At 43.6% G+C, this 14,155-nt stretch overlaps 1 protein-coding gene across 1 annotated transcript in view; it reads left to right on the top strand.

Annotated features, from left to right (window-relative positions):
* Positions 1–14,155, top strand: part of LOC138304166 (eukaryotic translation initiation factor 3 subunit C-like) — a 349,228-nt gene that overhangs the window by 19,075 nt on the left and 315,998 nt on the right. The window contains exon 2 of the mRNA XM_069243993.1: positions 2,073–2,201. Coding sequence (XP_069100094.1) covers positions 2,101–2,201 — 101 coding nt within the window. The 5' untranslated portion in view covers positions 2,073–2,100. The remainder of the gene's footprint in view (positions 1–2,072; positions 2,202–14,155) is intronic.

The raw sequence follows: 14,155 nt of genomic DNA, 5'->3' as shown, positions 1-14,155 counted from the left end.
TTGTTTTCCACCAGTCGAGTGGGGGGCGCCGGGTGCAGTGTTGCAAGTCTCACGCTTCTTGCGGGGAGTTGCAGGGGTCTTTAAATCTGCTCCTTGTAACAAAGTTGCAGTTCTTTTGGAGCAGTGCCGCTGTCCTCGGGAGTTTCTTGTCTTTTTCGAAGCAGGGCAGTCCTCAGAGGATTCAGAGGTCGCTGGTCCCTTGGAAAGCGTCGCTGGAGCAGGTTTCTTTGGAAGGCAGGAGACAGGCCGGTAAGTCTGGGGCCAAGGCAGTTGGTGTCTTCTGTTCTTCCTCTGCAGGGGTTTGTCAGCTCAGCAGTCCTTCTTCTTGTTAGTTGCAGGAATCTGTTTTTCTAGGTTCAGGGGAGCCCTTAAATACTAAATTTAAGGGCGTGTTTAGGTCTGGGGGGTTAGTAGCCAATGGCTACTAGCCCTGAGGGTGGGTACACCCTCTTTGTGCCTCCTCCCAAGGGGAGGGGGTCACATCCCTAATCCTATTGGGGGAATCCTCCATCTGCAAGATGGAGAATTTCTAAAAGTTGGAGTCACTTCAGCTCAGGACACCTTAGGGGCTGTCCTGACTGGCCAGTGACTCCTCCTTGTTGTTCTTTGTTTCCTCCAGCCTTGCCGCCAAAAGTGGGGGCCGTGGCCGGAGGGGGCGGGCAACTCCACTAAGCTGGAGTGTCCTGCGGTGCTGTGACAAAGGGGTGAGCCTTTGAGGCTCACCGCCAGGTGTTACAGCTCCTGCCTGGGGGAGGTGTTAGCATCTCCACCCAGTGCAGGCTTTGTTACTGGCCTCAGAGTGACAAAGGCACTCTCCCCATGGGGCCAGCAACATGTCTCTAGTGTGGCAGGCTGCTGGAACCAGTCAGCCTACACAGATAGTCGGTTAGGTTTCAGGGGGCACCTCTAAGGTGCCCTCTGTGGTGTATTTTACAATAAAATGTACACTGGCATCAGTGTGCATTTATTGTGCTGAGAAGTTTGATACCAAACTTCCCAGTTTTCAGTGTAGCCATTATGGTGCTGTGGAGTTCGTGTTTGACAGACTCCCAGACCATATACTCTTATGGCTACCCTGCACTTACAATGTCTAAGGTTTTGCTTAGACACTGTAGGGGCACAGTGCTCATGCACTGGTACCCTCACCTATGGTATAGTGCACCCTGCCTTAGGGCTGTAAGGCCTGCTAGAGGGGTGTCTTACCTATACTGCATAGGCAGTGAGAGGCTGGCATGGCACCCTGAGGGGAGTGCCATGTCGACTTACTCGTTTTGTCCTCACTAGCACACACAAGCTGGTAAGCAGTGTGTCTGTGCTGAGTGAGGGGTCTCTAGGGTGGCATAATACATGCTGCAGCCCTTAGAGACCTTCCCTGGCATCAGGGCCCTTGGTACCAGAGGTACCAGTTACAAGGGACTTATCTGGATGCCAGGGTGTGCCAATTGTGGAATCAAAAGTACAGGTTAGGGAAAGAACACTGGTGCTGGGGCCTGGTTAGCAGGCCTCAGCACACTTTCAATTCAAAACATAGCATCAGCAAAGGCAAAAAGTCAGGGGGTAACCATGCCAAGGAGGCATTTCCTTACAAAGACCCTCTGAATTACTTCCAGTGGGAGAAGCTATATTCCAGATCCTCACAGTATTCCACTGTCGTTCCTGTTTTTTTTTTTTTTTTTTTAATTTGAAGAAGTTTCAAAAGTGCTCAATTGATCTCTTCGGCTGGTGCCAGCCACAAAAACGTAGTTGTCTGCTGCCAAAAGAGAAGTCCTCACTTGATGGGTGTACACCTATTTTGGACAGATCTAAAGTTCTCTTGAACTGTTTTCTGCTCGATCCCTGTGTCGTATTATCTTTCAATTCTAAACATGCATGATTTTCCAGATTTGTTTTCTTGTTCTCAATCCGTCCTTTTTTCCCATCTTGACTCGTCTGTCCTTTTATTGCCTTTTTCGAGCTGCCTCTTCTCAAGACATGTTTCAGTTTGTTTGACGTCTGCTCCACCGGAATTACTACATTTTCTTATTCTCTCTTTATGCTTTTTATTTTGACTCTCTCTTCCTTTTCTTTCAAAGGTTGGCATAGAAGAGTCATTCACTCAGGATGTCACGTTTTTTTGCTACCGGATCCGACAGTGAGTCGGAGGAGTCAGTCTCCGGAGATGAACTTGTCCCAAAACCTGTTGGAAGCACTTACTCCAAGCCGTGAGTGTATTTTATGTTGGGGATAGTGGAATTGTATACCTTTACTGTACCCCATCTTCTGTTAAAGAGGAAGTCGCTTGCAGTCACAAAATCTAAATCCTAGCCATTTGATGATCATTTTCTTTTGTTGGTGTTTTGTCTTTTTTTGTTAGCTTTTCTTTTCTTACCAAAATGGGCTGTTACTGATTCATTGACCCACATATGCAAATAAGTATTGTTTTTGTTCTTTTGCTGCAAATTACGTTTCATGTTATACTTTTCAGTGTCATACTAGTATTTATATAATCTACGGAACGTTGAAGACAATTAACTGCATTTCTTTTTTTTGCCTTGCATTATGCTTTAGTTACGGCATTTATTTCTGAAATGTATAAATTGAATGCAACCTGTATTCCTTGAGTAAGTAACCTGTTTATCAAAGTGCATCTTGCAAGTTAAATCAGTTTAAGGTTCAGATACTTGTAGTATCATGCACTACAGTTGTTGGGTTGGAAAGTTGACTTCTAAAATGTTCAAACATTCTGGGCTTTGCACACATTGTATCTCCCAATTAAAGAAAAAAAAAAAATCCTATGACCGTAACCAGACTGCTACTCCATGTCTCTTGTGTTCATGCCATACTTAGGTTTTTAATTTTGCTTTCAACATTATTCCATTTGGTTTGGCTAAATTGCATTTCATAACTGATACTTGTCAGATATGATTGTGCTGCATTGTACATCATGCAGTTGTGTATGTGTGGATTCTATGTTTTGGTTGTATGCGTAGTCTGATGGGTTGGAACAAAGCATTATTAAAATATTTTTAATAAAAGATTGCCCAGGCATATTGTTCCACCTCCTAATTTGTCTCAACTAGTTGTTAAACAACTGTTTTGGAATTAAGTTCTGATGAAGAATGAGTACCATACTTTTCAGCTTTCAAACTATTATGCTTTAAAATTATTGTGTTTGGCTACCCATATTTGTTTTTCATTGACCTTCTCAAGACTCTTGTTTATAGTTTTTTGTTGGCTTGGCTTCATACACTCAGATGATGGTTATTTGAGTGGAGTGCAGTGCTGTTTGCCCACTATGTGTCTCAAATATTCTATGTGAATCCGTGTTTAATTTGTAAATAAAAATGTGCCGGTGCCCAAAGCCCTCCTCTTAATCACGCAGCTGCTGCAATTAAATGTGTGATCACAGAATATTGAGGCAGCGTAATCCTGAAGCTGTCTCGGGCCTCTTCAATTCATTTAAAGCCACTCACTGCCCCTTCAGCTCACTCTGCAGCTTTCTGCTTTCTCCCACTGTGACGCTTTTTTGTTTTTGTCTTTCTCGGTCTTTCCCATATGTCTTTTGCTCGCAGCAAATGCTTAAGGCAGAAGACTAAGCGCCGGCCCTTAAAAATGAGGGCCAGTGCTCAGCACCGGAAACAACAAGCACAAATTAAGCACTGATATTGAATGCAGCATATGCTCGCTTCTGCTAGTTGTCATGTGATGCTTTTGTGCCCTTGTTCTCATTGTCTCTTTTGAGTTTCTCTTTAAGTTCAGGAAAAAGGCCATTTCATTTTGTGAAAACCCTACTACTATAAAAGGCAAGCCCCATTGCTCTACAGTAAATGTCCAAAACATGGATTAATCTTTGTTTATTTTTGTTTTCGTTCTTAAATGTGTCATTGACTAGAATAGAGATTAGGTACAAAATTTTCCAAAAATCCATCTTCATTCTTAAAATGGTACATTCCTCAATCTTGTGTAACTGCTTGAATTAAAGTTATTTTGCCCAATTATAGGGATGTTAGTTCGGAAACTTTTTATGAATGCTAATTAGGATATTCTATGACCTGTACAAAGAGTAAGCAAAGTCTTGAAAAGTTATTGTTCCATTTCGGCCTGTATTTATGTTGCCACTTTCTGATCATAAATAACTTGACAGCTAACCACTCTGAATCCCAGAATGTTACCACTGTGAAATAAGACCTTCTTCCTTTTGAGCACCAAGTTGACATTTGACTGAATGATTGCAAGTGTCACACTTGAGAAAAAGTCCCCTCGGATCACAGGGGCCCATCCTGAAATCTCACGCTCTTAGCATGAGCTTTTTTACTCAGATTTTTTTTTTTTTACTGGTTAGCGACAAAACTCAGCTTACCAATCACCGTGATGTGTTCCTTGTGACTGTAAATAAGAGATGCCCTGTTGCCCTTTGTTTGCTCTGACAGTAGTCACATCTTGCCATTTATTTAATATATTCCTGTAATCTGAACCATAGTGTGACCTTATTACTGGCCTCAAACTGGTAGCAACACTACCTAGGGAAAAGATACTCACTTAGACCATGAGGCCTGGGAAAAATTACACTTCTCAAGGATGCGAGAAGTCCTACAGTTTGGTCCAGGTACTTGAGAAAGACATACTCCTTCTCTGCAGTGCCTCTCAGCTCCTGTCTCATCAACTTTTTCCTGTGTCTGTTTTATTGAATCCATGAGGAAACCCAGGAAACACATTGATTGAGAAGGATTGAACTAATTTGTTGATAATGAATCTGAGATCCTGCAGGAGGTGACTTGTCACCTCCAGTTTCTCTCAAAATCGGGTTGTATCCTGATGCAGGACTAAGATGTCATCCAGATAATCACCCAAACACCCCTGGATAATAGTATCTCCATCACCAGTTCGAACACCTTTGTGAAGCACTAGGAAGCGAAAGAAAGTCCGAATGGAACCGCTGCTAAATCATAGACCTGCCTCTCCCATCTTAACTGTAGAAACTTGCAATGGAGTGGTAATATTGGTATTTTGACATAGGCGTTCTTCAGTCGACTGGCAGGATGATGCCTCTTAGCAGATTATTTTCAGGTTATTCATTAGTCACTGACTTTTGTCTTTCTGTACAAGCAGGAGTAGATTGCTTAGGAGTCTAGTGGGGTGTAAAACTAAATGCATAATGGCTACCTTGTCGAGAAGAGAGGTCACCTTTTGCGTGATCATGTGGTTTTCAGTCTCTGAGAAAGTAATGGACACTGGCCTTTTCCGTTACACCAGCACCGTATAAAAACTATCTGGAAGTATAACTGTGCAGCACACAGGCATGGCCTTTCACTGACCCCACTTTTGAAGTAATAGGCCTAAGCATCCCCATAATTTTGGATTGAAAGAAAGGATATTCCTTGCCTGAACTTCCATCAGCGGCTCTGGTAGCACCTCATAAAGATCCTCTGCCTTCTCGACCTCTGTTTGGGAGGGGGAAAGACAGCTGAATTGTTTCTGATATTGGTGGTTTTGTGGGGGTTGCAGGGAATAGGGGCAGCCCCTGCCTCCACCAGCCCCCACAAAAAACCTGCTTGCCAAACACCTTTATTGACTGCTGCACTTCATCCAGTGATGAGAAAGTGGTAAAAAACTTGCAAGTTGTTTCACAATAGGGTCACTGAAGAGAGCCCCATTTGTCCCTGCCTGTGATGCAGCTCCCCCAGCTTAGGGTCTAACTTGATCAGGAAGGAGCGTCTCCTCTCAGTAGAGAAGGTGCGGTTACAGTTCCCAAGGAAGCATGTGGCCCATTGGCTCCATCCCGAGAGAATCTCTGGTGAAATTAGGTTGCCAGATACTTTTGCCTTTGGCCATGCCGGGAATTGAGCGTCCACAGGCTGTCCAGTAGCTTGCCTTGCAAGCCTTCCAAGACCGATCAGTCCCCTTAATGTGGTCCCTAATGAATTTGAGAATAAAGGTGGCCAGCTTGCTATAGGTCTCCAACCTGCAAGTGACCTTGCCATCGAGGGATAGCCATAGGCACTTTGCCCGCAGACAGCCGTTATCCTCTTGATCTATTGGCTTCCTAATTCAGCTGCCCATATATTGTGCCACCTTTCCTGCCGAAGCACACTCTGCTGACCAGGGTTGGTAGATGTTCTCCGGGTCCAACATACTTTCGATCTATTTCTGACCTTGTCGTTCCTACATTGGGAGGAGATTCAAGCCTGGGATGCTTAAGGCCTCTTGCCTCTCTTCACAGCCTACAGGGCCGTGGTTCATCAGAATCCTATTTATCAGGGACTCCGAAGTCTTCCCTATTGTCCTCATCATCACCTGGAGGTAAGGTGCTCTCCTCGAACAGGGGTGGGGGGTCTGCCAAGGCAGTAGGGGATCTGACTGTTTGAGCAAATCACTGGTGCAGCGCTTCAGAAACACTTGATGCAGCTGTTTGAAAGTATCAACTCTCACAGCTCAGTCCTTGACTCGCTTGTTAGGAACCCTCTGAGGCTCAAAAGCCTGTTGATGGACTAACTCTTCCCCGCCATCGGGGGTAAAGCTGTGTAAAGCTGAGGGGGGGGGGAGGGGAGAGGAGAGGAGAGGGTTCCTTACCTTCCTGAGCAGTTAGCTCTTCCCTCCCTGCTTCTTCCATTTGGGGTATGCTATGTTAACTGGCAACTGGGGCTATGCAAGAAACCTTGTGAAGGTCATAATTATGATGTTACCTGTGTGTACTCGTCCCTTGGATCCACCAGGTGGAGAGTACCTGGGCTAGGAAAGGCCTACAAAAACACAGCAGCTGTCCACTGGGAAGTGTGGATCCAGCATACTAACAAGCTATCTGTGAGAGAGGAATAGGGCTTGGAACAAGACTAAACAACATATGAATGCCCTTGTGATGCAGCAAACTGCCATGGCAAGAGAGAAAGCAGTGCGGTTCGTTGACTGTGCGGTACCAGAATGTAAGGTGGATAAGACTAGAGGCCAGGGCTTTAAGTTGGATGAAAAAACTGGAGTGTCTTTCATTGGGGCGTGGCCTATGTAAGAGCATGGTTAACAACCTAAGCTAAAAATCTGTGCTTAGCATAGTGTGCTGCCCAACTGGTACTTTGATGCTTCTTTCGGTCATTACATCCAAATATATACTACAACTAGGTAATATTACAACTACAATGAACAGTTAGGATTTCTTTTCACCCTGAGGGTTAGGACAAAAATGGCGAGCTTGATAGGGATCTGTCTGAGCACCTGGTTTTTAGAACTGCCGGTGCTGAGCACCAGCAGGACCCAGCTCACTTAAAGCCCTACTAGAGGTCCAATTGTCTCTGTGCCTGCAGCACATCTAGAGGTGACTAAAGGTGACCGCACTGACCGGGCTAAGTGGTGTGAATGGAAAAAGGCCACCCGCCCAGTATTATTTGAGGGCCGGCCGCATGGCAGGGAGAACCGTGGCAAAATGTGATTGCAGCGCTTGCAGATGCCCACCTGCGCTCGGGTAAGTGCCAGAGCACCCTCTGAGGCAGAGTAAGGAGCTCCCAAGCTCTTGCAAAACATAAACACAAGCCCATAAAAAAAATCAATCAAATGAGCAAATAACATACAAATCGTCGTATTACAGTGAAACTACGAGTCTAAATTTACTTGCATTTTAAGAACATTATCAAGGAAAGCACTTATCTTGCTGCTGAGCAGCCAAGAAAGGAAAAGTACTGTTCCTTAGGGATATTCTTATAGAGGTGAGGCATACTATTGGTGGACTTGTTTCTGGCTTGGACTCATGGGTTTTGTACTCCGTTGCCTTCATGTTATTTGTTGTTAATAAGGCCACTGAGATGAATAAAGGAAGAAAGCTAACTATAATCAAGGCCTCCAGTCCTGACAGAGAATTCATACAATTTACTAAATATATAAAATTGAGCAGCGTCTGCTTCTAGGTATTATCTCAAGGGCAAATACCAATGCTTTCCCAGTGGAAAACCCAACATTTGTCACATTGTTCCTCACCTTGATCTAAATCAGAGCCCCACTCTCAATGACTGATACTGTGTTCTAGCTACATCTCTGTAAATGGTGTAATCTTAAGCCCTTGTAAATGATTTTGTCATATTCTGGGCTTACTTAATTAAAAACATTCATGCTTATGTCATCCTATGTCAAGAAATGTTCTTTGCCCAAGGTTTGTCCTGCTTACAAGTGAAAGGTGGATATTCAAAGAATTCCGTTGTTTCCTAAAAATGTAAAGGGCAGCTTTACCATAAGAAAACCAAGGGATATAACTCCATTTGTTACACTGTACACAATTCTTAATGTCACAGTTGAAAGTGGCACATGCTTTTGTCCAAATTAATATCCAAAGCAATAGAGGGGAAGCCTAATTTAAATCTTCTACATACAGTACATGCAGCTTATCCTGGCATAAAGTGGGAACTACTCTGGAATAGAGAGTAAGCATCAGCAAAATCATTTCCCCCCAATTTGTATGGATACAACATTAGTATAGCCCATATCACCAGCCATAGGTGGCGGTGGTAAGACATTTGGTTTTATCGGTGTTGAGGAAAGGATTATTATGTGTGTTCCACGTATTAAGGAAATCAAATTGAAGTGCCCCATAGATGGTGGTCATTTTTGTCACCGTATAGTAGTATTACTATGTCCGTGTGGGGTAGCATCAAAAACTACACCCATGTGTTTTGGAAAGCTAGAAACCCTGGTTGGCTCATTACTGTTCATTGTGATGGCACACATTTTTAGTGTTTCTTTACCATATAGCATTGTCTGAGACTTGATATCTAGTTGACGTTTGGCTCTGAATTTGTTAAATGTTTTCACCAGTTTACCTAAGCTGTTGATGGTATGTGCCAACAGCATCGCCCTCGTATACAAGTGCTGGAATGGCGATGAAATTTATTATAAGCCCACCCTGTAGTTGCTTTGGTTAAAGTGTGTTCAAATTGTTTATATATATATATATATATGTATATATCAAACAATGAGGCTAAGATACAGCAAGAAGCACCCCTCTTTCCAGTCTGAATGAATCGAAGCATTCTACAAAAGGTCTGTACTTTACTCTGGCAGAAAGGTAGCTACGGAAATAAAATGAACCAATGATGTCCCATACCTAGAAGCATCAGCCATAATTTTGATCTGTTGACCTGATCAAAAAGCACTTGATGTCCATGAAGGCCAGATACATTTGGCAGTGCTTAACTGTGCCAAGGCCCTCTCTGAAATCATGTTGGCAAGCGCTCAAAATCCCTTGGCTCTTGACCCATGACCTGAATCTTTGAAAATTACTCTGCCTAGAAACGTAACTTTAAAGTCTATTAAAGCGATGGGACAATAACATGTTGATTTATGCAAAATTTAGTTTTTGTAAAAAAACAAAATGGGGACGATGATTGCGCTGGACCAGGAGCTAGGCAGTTTAGTTTCACTGATATTATTCTAGTTCTCGATTTTCTTTTTCTAGTCCTCCATTGAGATTAGCGTAACACAAGTTTAGGTATACAAATGAGTTTTTAAATGTTTTCAGAAATTGGTTAAATTGTCATTTATTCTTCTACTAGAAGTCAATGAGTTCCAGAGTTTTTAGGGGCAAGATGAGTGAAAGAATGACCTCCTCCGTTGGCTCTCTTAACCCAGGGAATATCCAAGAGACCAGAATTATTTGATCTGAGATCTCTATTGGGCTGATACGAGGTGACCAGCTGATGGTGGATACTATTAACCTTCTTATGTTTAGTTCTGTGTTATGCACATTCCCTTGAACGTTATTCTTGAACTGATTGGCAACCAATGCCAAGTCTTGGGTGCTGCACGAGCGGACTGTGTTTTTGGAATACCCAACAGAGTACGGTCTGCTGCATTCTGGATAATTTGCAGCTTAATGATGACAGCCTTTGGGCTGCCCAGGTAAAGTGAATTGCCATAGTCCAAACAGAATAAAATAAGCCCTTGAATCGTACACCTGTGGGCCTTTAGTGGGAGCCATTTTAATACTTTGCTTAGAGCTCTACGGAGGCCAAAACGGCATGCTGCAATCTTCCCTGCCTGTGATAGCATGGTAAGCTGGTGGTACAGTTTGGCTCCTAGGCTTTTTACTTCCAGGGTTGTTGGTGGGGGACACTCCCCGTGGCATGAAGGCCAGTTTATTGCTCCCATTGTATTGGGTTGTTTTCAACTACCAGAACCTCCTTTTTTTTACCCCCTATTTAGTTTTAGACCGCTAGCTGCCGTCCAACTGTTCAACTTTTCAAGGAAGCTACTCAGTCTTAGAGAAGTGTAATTTTTCTCTGGGAATAGCGAAATGATGATCTGAGTATCATTGGCATAAGAGACTGTAGGAAAACCGAATGAGCAGGTGATATCTGAAAGGAGCCAAATGTGGGAATTGTAACGTGTGGAGCTCAAAGATGAGCCCTGTGGGACTCCACAAGCCAGCAGGTGTTTTGTGGAAGAAAATGGGCCCTTACTGACCTGAAAACTCCTGTTCTCTAGGCACGACCCGAGTCAATCCAGGGAACTGCAGGTAATACTTGCTTTCTCCAAACGGCAAAAAAGGATGGTATAATGGAGACTTTGAACAAGAGGAAATGAAGCGTGCTGGTGTGAATGTGGTTCAGGAATTCAGAGTGCTGGTACATGGGGGGCCATGGAGGTAGTATCGCATCCAAACTGTGATCGATGAAGAGATCACAGGAGATTAATGGAATAAAACTGAAAATAAAAACCAGCTGCAATTTTACAATACTGCAAAGTGGATTGTCTGTGTCTGGGCGAGCAGCAACCATGCTGTACCAGAAGCCACAAGGGGAGGAAGACTGATGTCTTGTTTATTGCTGTAAGATCGATTTCCTCCCAGATAAAGCAGCGTGTTCTGTGTAAGTGTCATCTGGCTGTGGTTGGGATGGAGCGAGTGGGGAAAGACTACCGGAGATAGGGCGAATGAAAACATGAGCACTCGTGTGACGTGTTGAGACACAAATGAACAAGAAAAAATGCTGAGGGGAAGAGCAATTTTGCAACACATGCAAGAGCTATGGATGGAGCAGCAGGGAGGGTGGGAGGGAAGAATGAATAGCAAACAGTAGGGAGCGGTGGACAAGCAGTGGTTACTTTGCTAGACGGAGCTGGTAAATGCATGAGCACTGTGTAGAGTGCTGAATGAAAAAAGTGGGTCCCAAAATGGTTTTAAAATGGGAACAGTGGATGTATACTAGTACGTGGTCCATGCTCTTGGGAGGGCTTAACACAAGAAGAGGCATGATGCATGGATGCCATGGACAAATGGGGAGAAAGTACTTGAGAGGGGTGGTGGAGCCAGCAAATGGGAAGCCTATGGAAGTGTTGAAGCCCAATGACTGATACATGTCACTTCAAGACGGTGCATGTGCTATCTAGCCAAGACCTAAAAATCACTTGTCATTACTGATCAAGTGCATTGCGGCAAAGATAATTTCAGTTGCAGAACAAAGTGAAAATAGACTAGTGTTGGCTTGGATGGGAGGGGGGAGTTAAATTAGCTCCTCTAGTTTAAGGCTTATGGAGTGACTGCCCATTCTTGACGTGGTTTATAGCACACAGGACTTCAGATTGCAGTGCCCAGACGGGTCTAAGTTTCATGGACGCTAAACAACACAAAGTGTCAAGTTCTTCTAATGTCAAACACTGGCTGTAAATAGGTAAGCCCTGTGTCATGACATCGTGCCGCGAGAGCGAGATTTGATGCATTTGCAAGTGCACATTACTGCCCTTCCAGTGCCTAGCTGTATCACTGTAAACCTCTGGCCAGACAGCCAGATGTTTCAAAAGTAATCTGTTTTAAAGATTTTAAAAAAAGGTGACTTGCAAGAAACAGGGGTGATGCTCTAGCGACCTAAGGAACAGACTGCTGCCGAAGGCTAATGCCAGTGTTTGCTTTTGCAACTCACTGCGACGGGGAGAGGTCCAGCACCCAGCAAAGTACTTCTGAGAGTGGGAAGCTGGCCATGGTAAGACCAGTAAGGTCGAATGAATGCGCAGGGCACCACAAGACACTGCGCTCACTCACTTGTTCTTTTCCATGGCGAGTTAAAGCCCCCATGGTACAACAGTGCACTAGGAAAGTCCAAGGAGCAGCCGGCCAGTTAGCTGCGCTGAGGCTTTCTGGACAGGAGCATTCAGGGAACATACAGTGAAGAGCATACGTGCAGCCATCATCAGCATCTACACCAGCCAATTCTCATTCAGTCTGCGCAGCTTACCCTCGTCAGATGCCTATTGTGTTGACATAGTTGCGCTTTGCGTGCAATTGAAAAAGAATCTCAATTCTTTATAGAGCAAAAACATTTTTGATTCGTGTATATCTGGTTCAGTGAAATCAGTTTGAAATCTTTTTTGATTTGTATCCGTAGACTAAAATCTATTAGAACTGCACGAGCTCTTGATGTCCTGCTCTAATTTTGCGAACCAGGTGCATCTTCTTTGTGAATTGGCCTCAAACCTAGATTAATCAGTAGTAATTTAAATCAATTAGATGCAAGAAAACCACTTCTCTATAATAACAATTGTATGTTGCGTTTTGATTTTCATTATTTTCAGCTTCGCTTTGTAAATGGACAATGTTTGCTTATTTGTTTTTTTAGTTGTGTATTTTCTTCAGTCATTTTACGCTTTTTGCTGCACGCTACTGTGGTGGCAATTTTATTTTGAATTGTTTATTTACTTATTATCAAAGGCCCATCGGAGGATGTTGACTTTAGGTGGAAGAGGTTTCAAATGTATTAAGTGGCTGTGCTAAGGCTGGCCCTTGTTATATATCCAGTTTGTTTTTGATTTCCCCCTCACCTCCCCCCCCCCCCAATACCCCACCCCCCCCTCCCCCCCAAACCACCTGGCAACGTTGAGGATCCAGTGAGTTCTTTCCTGCTGTTCTCACGTTTTTAAAATGAATTTACTTACTGTTTCTTCTACTTGTGGTTAGAGACCCCCAGGGATCCAAGTGCTTACAATTATGTATTTTGTGGTGTTCACTCATTGGTTTATAGGTTTAGAACACCAGCGTTTCTCATGGTTTTGTATTATCTTTTTTTTTCTTTTTTTTTGGCACTTAATATATGTGGTTGTTCCTCATGCTTTCCTCTTGGGCCTTCTTTTGGTTTGTTAGCACTGGATTTGAGTTGACCAGTGCACCTGAACTACGTCACTGAATGCTCAAATCAGCTAGCATCTGCCACCGCAGAGAATGAGCAACTGGTTTGCTGTCTTTTTACTTGCCCTGCCGAAATGACAAAAGAGAAATCCTTGCACAATAAATGTCTTCCAAATTGAGTAAGAAACCCACGCTGAGAACCCTAGCAACCAACAGCAATTCTTGCTCCACTAAATTTTTAGCGTCTTAATGGCTCTCTGTGACTCACTGCTTTTACAAAACCTTTCATTGAACTCTTGGACATGGGCTTAGCAATCAGCCCAATGACACTTGAACTCACAAATTCTCCTTCGCTCCTGTCCTTCTCATCCTACACACTGAACCTTTTAAAATCACTTTTACCCTTTCTTGATATGGCCCCAAACCATTGTCCTCCTTTCCTGCTCACTGTATTAATCTCTCACCTGCAAGGACTCTTTATCTCTGATGCTGCTCCCCTCTATCGATCCGTTCTTTACCTGCACCGTTGCTACTCTATTTACAACATCCATAACAGCTGCCAGATTTGCTTATTCATACTTATCCTTTCTATGATGCAAAAGACGCCATCTAATACCCTACTTTCCCTTAAACCTTCTCCTCTCTTGCACACCTATCTAACAAACCTTAGCAAAGGTCCCACGTAGCACTGCACCATATCAAAACTTCAACGCTTTCCCTAATGCCCAGAATACAAACCTGTGCAGGCCGGCTGACATGCTGTGTTGGTAGAACCTCAAGATACAGTCTCTGTAATACAAGCTTCATGCCAGCTAACTTTACTGGAATAGTCAAAAGTGAAGTCCAACCCCACCGTCCTGACAGTCATGCCACATGGCTTCCCTTTGGCCATGACAAATAAGTAAGATATCACTGAAGAGAAACTGCCAGTCAACTGATGTGGCATTTCAGGGAAAAGACTTAACGATGTTCCTACATTGACACTGTATCTCGAGTATGACAGCTGAAATCTTATCCTGGTATTGTGAAACTTCAGGATATATCTAAAATTAACTTGTTAGTACACCAAGAAGAAGCTTGATA

Source organism: Pleurodeles waltl, chromosome 7 (assembly GCF_031143425.1).
Source record: "Pleurodeles waltl isolate 20211129_DDA chromosome 7, aPleWal1.hap1.20221129, whole genome shotgun sequence".
NCBI lineage: Eukaryota > Metazoa > Chordata > Amphibia > Caudata > Salamandridae > Pleurodeles > Pleurodeles waltl.
Note: the sequence above shows the minus strand (reverse complement) of the source record. Positions and strands in the feature narration are given on the sequence as shown.